Source organism: Emys orbicularis, chromosome 12, assembly GCF_028017835.1.
Source record: "Emys orbicularis isolate rEmyOrb1 chromosome 12, rEmyOrb1.hap1, whole genome shotgun sequence".
Taxonomy (NCBI): domain Eukaryota; kingdom Metazoa; phylum Chordata; order Testudines; family Emydidae; genus Emys; species Emys orbicularis.
The window spans coordinates 12,159,126-12,172,803 of NC_088694.1; the positions used below are offsets into that span (position 1 = coordinate 12,159,126).

Genomic DNA, 13,678 nt, shown 5'->3' on the forward strand with positions numbered 1-13,678 from the left:
AGGAAGCAGAGTCTATAAAGAGTTTAATTACACCATAGAAGTGGTTTTCTTTTTGCTAAACAAATATTTGCAGCCTATTCAGGGTGACCAAGCATTCAAAGGGAAAAAAACGGGCCACTTGCCATGCGTGTGGACTGGAAGGCATGAAGGGAGCACTTTGGTGAGGAGGATAGCAGGGTTTCAGCAGCTGGGCGAAGCACCACTTCCTCCCTCTTCCCCATTCCTGAAGCCCTACATGCCATTCCAACAAGTCCAGAAAACTCTTCACAAAGCATCCTGAATTCCATACCAGCATCTTTGCTCCCCTTCCCCCGGGAGCTGGGGAATAGACATGCACCCTCATACTCCAGTACATGAACCAACCTCTAATTCATGGGGATTAGGAAAAAACTTTCTCAGAAGCCACTTATTGTTTGGAATTCTTTGACTTTAAGTATATTTCAATAATGGGTGGGAAACTGACTTATTCGGTGATTAGTTTTCTCCCATGAACACAACCCCTCCTCACGGTGGGAATGATTGGAGGCCCAGGACATTTGCATGCTGTTTTCTGGACAGTGAGAATACAGGAAATGAGAGAATATTCTGTAAAAAAAAGTTTATTTCACTGATTTAAAGAACAGGCAGTGCAAAACATCTGGAAATCACCGGAATATGAGACATAAAATAAAAATATTTTAAATATGCATTTGTAATATAAAATAATCTTTCACTCTGGTAAGTAATCTTTCCAAATATTTTTAAAGATAGAAAATATAGCTAGATAATACATATATACAGCTTACAGGGTTTTTTTCTTTATTGTAACTGACACCACTAAGGTAAAAACAAATTCATCTGGGTCTTTAATGCTCATTATAACAGAAACAGACATTCTCTAAAACATTGGAGTCTGTGTTTTCAGAATTGCACATGCAAAAATGTATCCAAGTAATCTGTACATGTGATTGCGTGCAGAATTATAGTAATTATGCATGCAAATGATCATGCAGATGTCTTAAGGGTCATTTGCACATGTAATCCTAAACCCATGGGCTGGAAGTTACCTCTGGGATGTCCAGGAGTTCCAGCTGACTAACAACCTTGATTTTCCTTTTTAGAATGAAAATTGTTATATTTTTCAGCATTGCCCCCTACCTATCAATGTATTAGTGTGCTTCCAGTAAAGTGTGCTTGTCATCTTCATTATGTGTGGATTCAGAACTGTTTTGATCAGTTACAGCTGTTTTATCCTTTGCTCCAGTGCAAGAACTTCTCTTTCTATTTCATAAGGGAGGTCAGCATTAACTTGCTCTTCAAAATATTTCTTGATTTCCATTACCTCTTTTTCCCAGAACTCTTTGGAGACATCAAACAGTTCTGTCATGTCAATGCCTTCTAGGCCCTTCAGGTTCAAGGCTGCGTCAGCAGGGATGTAGCCTATAGCAGTTCGCTTGGCATCGGCCTCTCCACGGATTCTGTTGAACATCCATTCCAGCACACGGGAGTTCTCCCCATAACCAGGCCACAGGAATTTTCCTTGCTTGTCTTTTTGGAACCAGTTCACATGGAAGATCTTGGGCAGTTTTGCAGCTGGGCGATGTGCCATGCTAAGCCAGTGGGCAAGGTATTTGCCAAAGTTGTAGCCAAAGAAAGGCCGCATGGCAAAGGGGTCGTGCATAATGATTTTTCCTGTTAAAAGAATGTACATAGAAAGTAAGATAATACTTAGCCCTCATACAACATTTTAACCTGTCAGCAAGAAGAGCTTTAAGAATCTGGTTAAGCATTATCTCCAATCTACAAATGGGGAAACTGAGGCAAAAATTGATTCAGAGCCTGAATTTCAGCGGCGCTATGCATGGTCAACTCCAGTTTAAGTAAATGGATGGTGCGGATGGTCAGAACTCTGAAAATTCATCCCTGAGTGTCTGAAGTTGGGCATCCCAAAACTAGCTTGCATTGCCCATTCAACATGTGCTCTGTAGCAAAACAGAAGACTTCAGTGACTTGTCCAAGATCACACAATGGCTCAGTATCAAGTCTTTCAACTCAGACTCCGGCATCCTGTTGGCCACACTGTGTCCTTGCTCCATATTACCCACATGGAGTTGTTTTACTGGGTGTTGAATTTTAGGTTAGAATTTTTTTTAGCTCCAAGCAGAATATTTTGTATTTTGAAAACTGCACAAGTCACAAAATTAACTCCCAAGAAGCAGACTTTAGTGTATAGTAATTTACGGTGATCACTGCTGGGTATCCAGAAAGGACTACTTTTAATATGGAAAGGCAAATTAGATTTTGATTTACCTTTGTGCTCAGCAGCTGCAGTTGCTTCAGATCTCATAGCTGCTCCTATAAATACGCCATGCTGCCAGCTAAGGGCCTCATATACTAGAGGCACACCTGTAGAGAACAAAATAGCTTCACTAATTAAAGGTCCAAAAGTCTTTGCTATAACAGCTTTAGCTACCTGAAGTACAGCAGTATGCATGTTACCATAGAATTCAGTCCCTCTTTTTCCTGTTATATAATTCAGTTCATTTTTTCCCCTCTTTCTTATTGGAAAATAATTTAGGCCAGAATTCTCTCTTTCTCTCTGGCCCAATGAATCTTTAAGTATTTGAAGCTGTTCCACTGTGTATAAATACTTTGAGTCCGTGAGCGAGAGAAAGAGAGACTGATACTGTAGTCTGGTGGTTACGGCACCCACCTAAAAGGTGGGAGATCTAGGGTCCAGTCCCCCTACTCCAATCACTTTTTAATTAGCTATCCAAACTGAACAACTTCAATTGGAGAGCTTGAGGAAGCGCCACCTTAGAATATTCCATAGCTCAGTGCTTGGAGTGCTCCCTTCAGAGGTGGAAGACCCCGACGCAAATCATTTCTCCCAATCAAGCAGAGGAGGGAATCAAACCTAGGTGTCCTACATCCCAGGTGAGTGTTCTAGCCATAGGGCTAAAAGCCATCATGGGGGCATCTCTTGCTCTTGTGGCCAGATTTTGAATGGAACTTGGTCCAGTAGGCAGCCTCAGTTCCCCATCTATAAAATGGGGATAATACTTCATTTCTCCCACCCTTTCTCAGTCTGGGCTATCTAAATTGTAAGCCCAGGCTCTGAGGCATGGACTGTATCTTACTATCTATCTGTCCCATGCCTAGCACAATGGGGCCCTGATCTTTGTTGGGGCCCCTAGGTGTTAACATAATACAGATAATTATAAAGTGTTGGGCCCCCCAAAATCATAGGCCGCTTCTTAACATGTGGTTTACTAATCTAGTTATTTTGCTGCTCTCGCTGCTCAGGGACACCACAGTAGCAAAAACCATATTTAAACCCAACTGTTGCCAGCACAGTTTTAGGCATACAGTGGCTAGGGCTTTGGTCTTGATACACATTATTGCAGCTCTTACCAGCAGGTCTACGGCCTCCAAATATTATACCCTCAATCGGCACTCCTTCTGGAGATTCCCAGGCAGGGTCAATGATTGGGCACTGGCTGGCAGGGGTGCAGAATCGAGAATTGGGATGGGCGCAAGTCTCCCCTGTACAGACCAAAATATTTCATGATTGCAGATTAACGTGAAATGTGATGAGAAATTTAAGAAGTCCCCCAAACATGCAGAGTTACCATTCCCTGGAGTCCACTTCTTGTTCTTCCATGAAGTCAGTGTCACTCCTGGTGCAAGTGGTTCATCAATGCCTTCCCAGTATATGCCTCCATCGCTGGTTTCTGCTACATTGGTGAAGATGGTATTCTTGTGTATGGTCTTTATGGCATTGGGGTTTGTTTTTACTGATGTCCCAGGAGCAACTCCAAAAAATCCATTTTCTGGATTGATTGCCCTTAAATTACCTGGAATTTAAGAGATACCAAACAATGATACAAAACCCAACTTACCATTTGAGCTCTCGGCAGACTAGGATCCAGATCCTGCTGCCATCAAAGTCAGAGGGAAGTGGCCACGGACTTTAATGAGAGCAGGACTGGTCCCTAGAGCAATTCAGCCTTAAAGTAAGAAGAGTTACCTTGCTCATCGAATTTCATCCAGGCAATATCATCCCCAACACACTCAATTTTCCATCCTGGCAGAGTTGGGTTCATCATAGCCAAGTTAGTTTTTCCACATGCACTGGGGAATGCCGCGGTAAAGTACTTCTTCTCACCCTCTGGGTTTGTGATACCCAGAATCTATTGAAAAATAAATGTCTGTTTAATATGCTTATTTTTCCTGCACTTGTGTTATTACCAGTAAATGGCAATAATAAAACATGCTGGATTTGCTGCAGATAGAATTTTCTTTGACAAAGTGTCCCCTCATGGAATACATGTGAGCAGGTCGCAGGTTTTTCAAATTTATTCACACATTTACTCAAACTTTATTATTATTGTGTTACATAGTGCACCCAATGAGCTTAGAGATGAAAGAGAAAAGGGAGATGGGGCAGTAGTTGGAGTGGCAAGTGGGGTGGCAAGTAGGAATGACTAGCGCAAACTTTTATTGTGAAGTGAAAGAGCCAGAGGAGAGTGAGAGGCTAAGGAGAGGAGAGGGGGAGGGAGGGAGAGTGAGTGTGAGGGAGATCAATTTACTTTACTTTATAGATTAAAAATATTCAGACTTTGAATATTTTTGTGTTGCTGAGCTGTGATGGATGATCAGGTAAGCCACATGGTATTTTTCAGTTCCTTGAGTGGGTCAACCTGGCATAAATACTTGTATGAATGAATGTAAAATGTCTTTGCCGTGAATACTCAAGTGCGTACCTAGCAAATTCACTTTGCAGGACCATTTTAGTGAAACTTGATTGCTCAAATGAGAGTGGAAAGTGAACACAGGAAGGGCATGAACATAGGCAAATGCAATTCATTTGAAAAAGCAAATGAATATTTTCAGGAGTTTTTTTCAGGTCTGCTTTTAATATTAAAGACAATTTTACAAACTATGGACCCTATCCTGCAAGCTGTTGTATGCATGTAGACCCGTATTCCCATGTGTATCCTTATTGAAGTGAATGGGATCTGCACAGGCACTGAGGTCTGCCTGTATGGAACATAATTCAGGATCAGAGCCTAGACAAGCAGATGGAAATCTTGCTTAGATCCCTATTTTTATATTTTCTTCTATAAAATGCTTATTGATCAACAACACAGGTACTTCCCTATTTCTACATAAGCTGGTTGTATGATATGTATATCTCACATCACAGTAATATTCATGCCAGACAGTAATTCCACTAATACTGTATCAAGTCATGGCATATTCACGCTGAGCTGTTTTGAGGTTTAATTGCTTTAAAAAATGCACTTATGATTTTAATGGCTCTTACCAGCATGTGCTCAGCAAGCCAGCCCTCTTCCTTGGCAATTCTGCTGGCAATCCTGAGGGCAAAGCACTTTTTCCCCAGCAAGGAGTTTCCTCCATAACCACTGCCAAATGAGATGATTTCTCTGCGATCAGGAATCTGAGCAATCAGAGTCAAATCTGGGTTGCAGGGCCAATTGTTTACTAGTGGTTCTGCAAAACACAATGCACTACTCGTGAATATAGGAATTGCCAGATTGGGTCAGACCCAAGGTTCATTTAGTCAGCGTCCTGTGTCTGACACTGGCCAGTACCAGATGCTTCAGAAACCCTGTAGTGGGCATCTGTGGAATAATCTGCCCCCTAGAAAGGCCTTAAATCCTAATTTCTTCACCTGGGACTTGACCTGCTTTTCTTGCACAATCCAAAACCTCCCATTGACTTCACTGGCAGTTTTCAGTGTGCCAAGGATATAAGACAGGTGCAACACATATGTCTGAGAATTAGCCAGAGTTAACGGTTAATACGATTACTTACTTTTTAGTGGGAAAGGACACCCAACCGAATGAAGGCATTTTACAAACTCTCCATTCCCTAGGGCTTCCAAGACGGCTGTTCCCATCCGGGTCATGATTCTCATGCTGGCCACCACGTACGGTGAATCTGTCAGCTCAATCCCAAACTTGCATAAAGGAGACCCAATGGGCCCCATACTAAAGGGGATGACATACATTGTACGTCCTGTAAAGTAGGAGCAGAGCCACATGAGTGAGATGTGACCAAGAAGAAAAACAGTGTATTGTTAGAATAATCATTAAAAAGTGCATTGTCCCTTTACATTTTCTCACTTCCTTAAAAGCTCTCCACCTTTTGCGAGGTGGTTCCAGAGGATATTTATAGATTTGAAATGTTCTTTTTTGTCAGGTTATGTAATAAAAGGTTTTGTTTTTAACTACTAGTAGTTTTCTGTGTTGTTAAATGATAAACTCTGCTATGCTGTGTGTAGGTAGAATTGTCTAGCAGTCTCAGAAGGAGCAAGGGGCCAAATTCTCTGCTAGTGTAAACTGGTGGAATTCCATTGAAGAGAATTTGACCCAAGGAGTCAGGATTCCTGGGTTCTTTCCTCAATTTTCCATCTACTGCTGACTCTCTGTTGATTTCAGGAAAGTCACCCAAGCTTTAGTTGCCCTTCTTTAAAATGGGTAGTAGAATGACCGCGTATATGTATGCAGAGCTCTGAGACTGAAAGGCCTGATGAAATGGATTAGGTGCCTAACCTTATGTGCCAAAGTTTGTAAATCGTAGCCAAATGTGTTTGTATTTTTAGATTATTATTTATTATTACTGGTGTTTTTATTATTATGAAAGTGTCATGTGAATTTTCTTTTTACCTTTCATGCACCCCGGGAATCTGACATTGAAGGCTTTCTCAAAATCTTCTTCTGACATCCAGTGACCCAGCTGGCTAGTTCCAGTTTTAGGGATTGGAATGGTATCTCTCTGCTCCTGAGTGATAATGACTGTTTTGCTTTCAATTCTTGCCACATCCCTTGGATCAGTGAGAGCCAACCAACTATTTAAAAAAAAAAAATCAGGAAATTGTGTTTTGGTCATTAAAAAGTGGTAAGTAGAGTACATTTAATCCTTCCCTAGAGGGAAGGCACAATAGGGTAAAATGCATTATAGTGGGTAAGGTGACAGAGCCCATAACGTCCAAATATCTTTCCAGACAGCCACAGCTTATTCAGATAAAGGATCGGTGGAATGTATTCTCTCATACAAAATAGCTACGAATATTGCAGAATGAACTGACGGTGTCATGGCTTTAGAAGTTTAGCTGTAGTATAGTTACATGTTAATCTCCCTTGACCTCAGCTTCACCAACAGTCAAATGGGATTAATAACTCATCAGGAGTTATAAGACTTGACTCTATTCTTATTTACACCAGTATAAATCGAGAGTTTTGCCAGTTTTACACAGAAATCAATAGAGCGACTCCTGGCTAAAGCAGAGACCCTGTAAACACTTTGCATACAGGTGTAAGTGTTTGCAGGATCAGGACCTAAGTGAGATCAGAATCTAACCCATTGTGTTGGCAAAGCATTTTGAAGACTTAAGGTCCTACACAAGTCACATGATATGGTTTCTGTTCCTGAATTGGATGATTTATGTAATAGAAAAATGAATTGTAAACTGTGAATATTCCAATTGAATAATACCGTTTAAATCAGCATTGGGTGAATATTCAAGGATAAAGTGCGCTTTTCCTGAGTACTCAAATGCTCAGGGAAAGTAAACACTAAAGGGTTTTGAACACAGTTGAAATGAAATGCCCTTTTAAATATAAACGTTCATGGAAAATTATATACCACAATTCTCTCAGATCTAACCCTGACTTTCTTTTACATTTGTCTGTTACTTACCAGTTCTCATACTTCTTCAGCTTCTTGATCATGCCTTGTTCTACCATGATATCCAGAATGTTTTTGTTCTCTTCTTCTGAGCCATCACAGATATGAATTCTAGCAGGTTGGCATAGCTTGGCATTGCTTTCAATGAAGTATCTCACTTCCTGAGACAGGCTCTTCAGATCCCCCTGGATGAGTCGTGGGATTATGTTCAGTCGAGTCTTCAGCTGGGGAGTCATTATTTGTAGGCTGCAGTGGATATTGTCTGCAATCAAAGTTCAAACATTTGGCCTGTTAGCACATTACCCAACAATTCCTAATGGAAGGAATATGCTTTTCTAAAAACACATTCAGTAATAAAAAGAATGTGTAATAGATTTAATTGTGTGCTTATGGTAATAAATCTAAATCAAACCTGTGCATAGATATGGAATTTAAAGCTCTAGAAGAATGCATAAAATTTATATATAGAAACTCCACTTACTTTCCTGAAAAGCGTTCAGAGAGGATTTCACTGCTTCTTCTACCTGTTCAGATTTTGCCTACTATGGTCTATTCTTGTGATCATTTACTTCCAAGGAGGAATCCTCCTCTCTTAAATACTCCTCTCATGCTGGAGTCCTTCCCACCAGCTGAGGTGAAGCAGGCTTGTCCCCTATGTCATCACAGGATGGCTCTAGGAACAGTGCCGTGGACAGTTATCGTCATGAACAATTGACAAGAAGCCGCGAAGAGGTAATTATTTAACAGGCTTGATTAATGAATGCTCAAAGCCGAGATTCTCAGCCCTTGGATTTGCTGTTTTAAGCAATTACAAAACTTGTTGGTTTGGTCAATCTTTGAACTAGTTCTGCTCTGATGCAAAAAGTGTTGTAATTCCTCAATGTGTGGGAAAGGTTGTGCGCAATGAGTGGCTGCAACTAGAACACCCAGGGTAGTAAAGCATAATAGACAGCCTGGCACATCTCGTATGTGTGTGCCTGCTAGTTGGCTGTGAACTGGTGCCTCATACAAAGTGTGTTTACTCACCTTGGAAACACTGCCTGATGTGGGGATAAAGTGCAGCTTTGAGCAGCAATAGCAGGGGAATAAAAGAGCGCATTTCACATTCTAGTCACATATCAATGTACCTGGAGGTTTTACGTTTGTGCATGAAGTTCTGAAAAGCTATGCCCAAATCATTCTTGCTGATGAATTTCCTATAGTGTTAGATATAAGCAAAACCTCTGTCTCTCTAAGCCGGGGCTTTTCATGTGTACAGAACAGGTAGTCTCAAAATTCTGTAACGTCCCAGTAGAGTGAGCAGTGACAGATCAGCAACTGTCTGAGCACCTAAAAAAACGTCCGTTATTGTTGATTTAACAGAGCTACTATGGAAAATGTAAACCTGTATCTAAATTGCTACCCAAGAAAAATCACAAAACGTCCTTGTGCTTAGCAAGGAAGAGTTAATAGCAGTTCTCTAAGCTAATAAAAGAATAAAATAAAATTCTGCTTTCCATATGTAACTTCCTGTAAGGCAACAGCAGCTGTTTTGTCATTAATTGATATAATTTGATTGATGAAATGATTGACCCCATGGTAACCCTGTGAAAGTATTTCATTCCTGCACGGTTCCTAAAGATAGGACCAGATTTGCAGAGTTCAGCCATTCAGTTGCACATGTCTTTATAACTGATGCAATCCTGCCCACAAATCAGACAACTGAGGACAACTGTATGGCCTAAACTCTTTGGATATCTGGCCCATAACTCCCTATGCATTTTGCTATGATTAGGTCTTTAGATTTCCACCTTTTACAGGGGTTCTCGCAACAAATTTTTTGGTGGCCTCAGAATACAGCCGCCAACTCTTGCTGGTGGCCGCTATGACAATTTTTCCTAAAATACTTAATTAACTTGAGGAAAAACATATAAATATGAACATATATACATCCAAATCACAGTAATTTATTTATGTAAGGGTTTTTTTGCAGACTGGATAATAAAAATAATGTACAGTTGTCTCTATTCTTTACTAGACCTAAACAGAATAGAAACATAGATAAGATTCATAGCATGTCTTTGTCTTGTTGTTGTTTCTTTTGCTGTGTTGGTTGCATTTTTGTGTTAGACTTGCTAGCTAGTAAGTCTGCTTCTATGAAAAATGATATTTGTATGTTTGTTAATATCACTTTTCACAGCAGACTTCTTAGCTAGCTGGGAGGCAGTGAAAAGTGATATCAACAAACATACAAATATCACTTTTCACAGCAGACTTACTCAGCCCTGGCAAGCTGCGGGATAAATTAAACCTTAGATGAGGAGGTAGGGAGGGAGGCAGTGGGGGGCCAGGAGTGATGGGGTGGATGGGTCTGGGGATGGCAGAGCCTGCTGCCTGCCACCCCAGGGCTGAAGCCGGAAGCCAGAGCCCCACTGCCCCTGGGAAGGTGGGGAACTCACACCAGCCGTCTGCTCCTCCGGCGTTGTGGCTCCAAAGGGGGGCAGAGCCAAACCCATCCTGGCGGTCCCATGGGAAGGGGCCGCTGTTTTCCCCCACCCCTCCAATCACTGCCCAGAAGGCTGTGGCTGCAAGAAAAGCCGTATTTGAGAAACACTCTCTTAGAAAATGCTTTTCATAAAGAGAAGCTTGAGATTTGTATGCATGTGCCCTCCCACTCTGGGTATGTACAAATACTGCAGTGTTTCAGGCAAATTGTGCATTTGCATGTGCAAAGAAAAGTCACAAAATAAAGCCACCATGTCAACCAGATCAGATATAAGCAGTCATAAGATCATAAGAATGGCCATACTGGATCAGAGCAAAGGTCCATCTAACCCAGTATCCTAGCTTCTGACAGTGGCCAATGCCAGATGCTTCAGATGGAATGAACAGAACAGGGCAGTTATTGAGTGATCCATCCTCTGTTGTTCAGTCCGATCTTCTGGCAATCAGAGGTTTAGGGGCACCCGGAGTATGGGATTGCATCCTTTACCATCTTGGCTAATAGCCATTGATGGACCTATCCTCCATTAACTTATCTAATTCTTTTTTGAACCCAGTTATACTTTTGGCCTTCACAACATCCCCTGGCAATGAGTTCCACAGGTTGACTGCATTCTGTGAAGAAGTAGTTCCTTACATTTGTTTTAAATCTGCTGCCTATTAATTTATTTGGGTGATTCCTGGTTCATGTGTTATGTGAAGGAGCAAATAACACTTCCCCATTCACTTCCTTCACACATTTCATGCTTTTATAGACCTTTGTCACATCCCTCCTTAGTTGTCTCTTTTCTAAGCTGAACAGTACCAGTCTTTTTAATCTCTCCTCATACGGAAGCTGTTCCAAACCCCTAATAATTTTTGTTGCCCTTTGCTGTACCTTTTCCAATTCTAATACCTTTTTTGAGATGGGGTGACCAGAACTGCATGCAGTATTCAAGGTGTATGTGTACTATGGATTTATATAATGGCATTATAATATTGATTATGATAGCTTCTTTGACTGCTAGCTGTACACTGAGCAGATGTTTTCAGAGATCTATCCATGATAACTCCAAGATCTCTTTCTTGAGTGGTAGCAGTCAATTTAGACTCCCATCATTTTCTGTGAATAGTTGGGATTATATTTTCCAATGTGCATCACTTTGCACTTACCAACATTGAATTTCATCTGCCATTTTGTTGCCCAGTCACCCCGTTTAGTGAGATCCCTTTGTAATGCTTCACAGTCAGCTTTGGACTTAACTATCTTCAGTATTAGTGTATCATTTGCAAATTTTACCACCTTACTTTTCAACCGTTTCACCCCCAGTCCCAGCAGAGATGCTGAGCACTGAATGAAATGGTCTTTCCATCTCACACCTATATATATATAATATAAAGTTTCTAAGACAGCAAATCCTGGATCTGACTTTAGTCAGGCTATTGAGTATTATGAAGTAATAAAATTGGTGTCAGTGGCCTAGCTAATGAGCTACAAGCTTGTAGGGGAATTCAGAAGCTGTCAAAAGTTCAAGTTTATGCCATTCAGTAATATTTTTCCAAGTAGACTTCCATTAGTTAGACTTCATTGTTACAGACAATTCATCTCTTGGTACTGGAATGCAAACCCTGAATAGTAATACTGTGCAATGCCAAGCCTATCTGTATTGTAGATAAAAATTCCAACCTGACCCACAACTTCCACCTTTAAAATGCCATCCGTTTGAAGGGTCTCTTGTGTTAGTTGGTGAGTGACTGGCAGAAACAGCAATACAGTAAAGAAAAGAGTACACTCCTGGGAAAGTCTTTTATTGTGTTTTGTGCAAGCAAAGGAAAGAAAATAGTGAAGTAACAAGAGATGTCCTTGATGCATAGCAAGGCCAACATTCCTGCTAAAACCAAAGGCTGGTAAAGCATGGAGTGGATAAGAGAGAGTAAAGATTGCTCCGAGAGATACGAATGCATTAAGATAGGTCAAATTAAAAGCAATTTAATGCTGAGAGGAAGGTTGCCCATGCTTTGGGCCCACTTACAGGTGGAACCCTGCTTGGGTTCCATCAGTACTGTGGCAAAATCAGACTCTGTAAAATGTTTTGACTTTGCTTCATCAGAATTTGCTGATTTGGCAATGTTTTGTTGGAATTTTTCCAACCCGCTCTAAGCTTTATATGTCTTAATAGATCTTTTTCCTGTTCTGTCCTCATATAGTTTCACACCCCATCCGTGCACATCTGTTAATAGATAAATTGTCAGTAGGTGGTGCTCAAGCATATACAGCATTGTGCCCTTGCTAGAGGTATATGGCTGGAACTGTGTATCGTATTAAACATCATTACAGTTCCTATGCAGGGCAGTGGGGAAGGAGAACATGGGGGAGATGGTTCGGTGTCAGGCCAGGATTGGGATGATGGGATGTGTATTTATGTGGCTTCAGTATCATCACACAACTGCCATATAGTGGCTTTAGTCCTGAGGTTGGAGAGTTTCACCCAGACCTTAGGTTGCAGGTGACAGTTTTCATCTAGAGACAGGGAGAGAGAGAGAGAGAGAGAGATTCTGCAGACCCAGCCAGACAGCCAATAGAGCAAACACATGTTAGCCAAGAAAACCTCTTCCAGGGACTAAGCTGCCTTCACTGATGACATGGTTGAGGATGTTGACAAACAGGAGTTAATAGGCAAATCAAAAGGAGCTCTGTAAATTTCAGCTCACAGGAAACTTCCATGTTTGCCTAACGGAATAAGCAAAATTCTTGAGGATTTTTCTTAAACTTGTGAGAGGGCCAAGTTTGCTAACCTGCAGAGCATAGTCCAGGGCACACTGCATTTACCTAAGGATTATCGTGTGCTTGAGCTAGCGTGGGCTGTTTCCAAGTCATCACTAGGCACAGACAGCAGGTTAACTGGTGATTGTTGCTGCCTATTGTCAGTAGTACCATGTATATTATTTTTAATTATGTATTTGTAGCCAGAGGCTGTGGTGATGGGCCATAAGAAATCACTGTATTGTGTATATATGAACAAGCAAGAGAGAGTAAAATAACAATGTTTATATCTGTAGAAAAAGGCAATGGGCCAGACTCATCTTAGTGACATCAGTGCAAAGCCAAATGGATGGCACTGCTGAGTGAAGCTATGTCCATTTCATGTTACATTAAGGCTTCCAAACTTTTTCACTTTTGATTTCAGCAGAATTTGAACATGAATGCCCATACACTGGGCAGTGTCAATCCATAACCAGCAAATGCTTTGTATTTGGGTAGCACGTCTCACCAGAAGATCTAAAGCCCATTATAAATACTCCATTAAGCCTCCCAACCTCCCTGTGAGGTATGCTAGTATTATAGCCATATTCCAGTAGGATAATTGGAGCATAGAAAAACTAGGGCCATGGTTTTCAAACAGTTCTTCTCATTTTGGGGGCCTCAATTTCGGGGTGCTCAATTTGAGACACTAAAGAGGTCTGATTTTCAGAGGTGCTGAGCACCACAACTCCCAGCATAGTCCATAGGGTATTCAGCCCC

The 13,678-nt window shown here is 41.2% G+C and overlaps 1 protein-coding gene across 1 annotated transcript; it reads right to left on the reverse strand.

Annotated features, from left to right (window-relative positions):
• Positions 1-1,216: 1,216 nt before the first annotated feature.
• Positions 1,217-7,931, reverse strand: PCK1 (phosphoenolpyruvate carboxykinase 1). The gene is made up of 9 exons (XM_065414624.1): positions 7,708-7,931; positions 6,675-6,856; positions 5,821-6,024; positions 5,309-5,496; positions 4,010-4,172; positions 3,612-3,836; positions 3,394-3,525; positions 2,290-2,385; positions 1,217-1,671 (listed from the first exon to the last, which is right to left on the reverse strand). The coding sequence occupies exons 1-9, from the start codon at positions 7,929-7,931 to the stop codon at positions 1,217-1,219; spliced, it is 1,869 nt and encodes a 622-aa protein (XP_065270696.1).
• Positions 7,932-13,678: the final 5,747 nt, after the last annotated feature.

Bases quoted from the DNA above. Each gene is read 5' to 3' on its own strand.
- PCK1 (XM_065414624.1), bottom strand. From the start codon at position 7,931: ATGACTCCCCAGCTGAAGACTCGACTGAACATAATCCCACGACTCATC. The intron at 5,497-5,820 runs GTAAGTAATCGT...TGTGTTTTGCAG, and splicing joins GTGTCCTTTCCCACTAAAAA to AACCACTAGTAAACAATTGG. The intron at 2,386-3,393 runs GTAAGAGCTGCA...TGTTCTCTACAG, and splicing joins TGGAGGCCGTAGACCTGCTG to GTGTGCCTCTAGTATATGAG.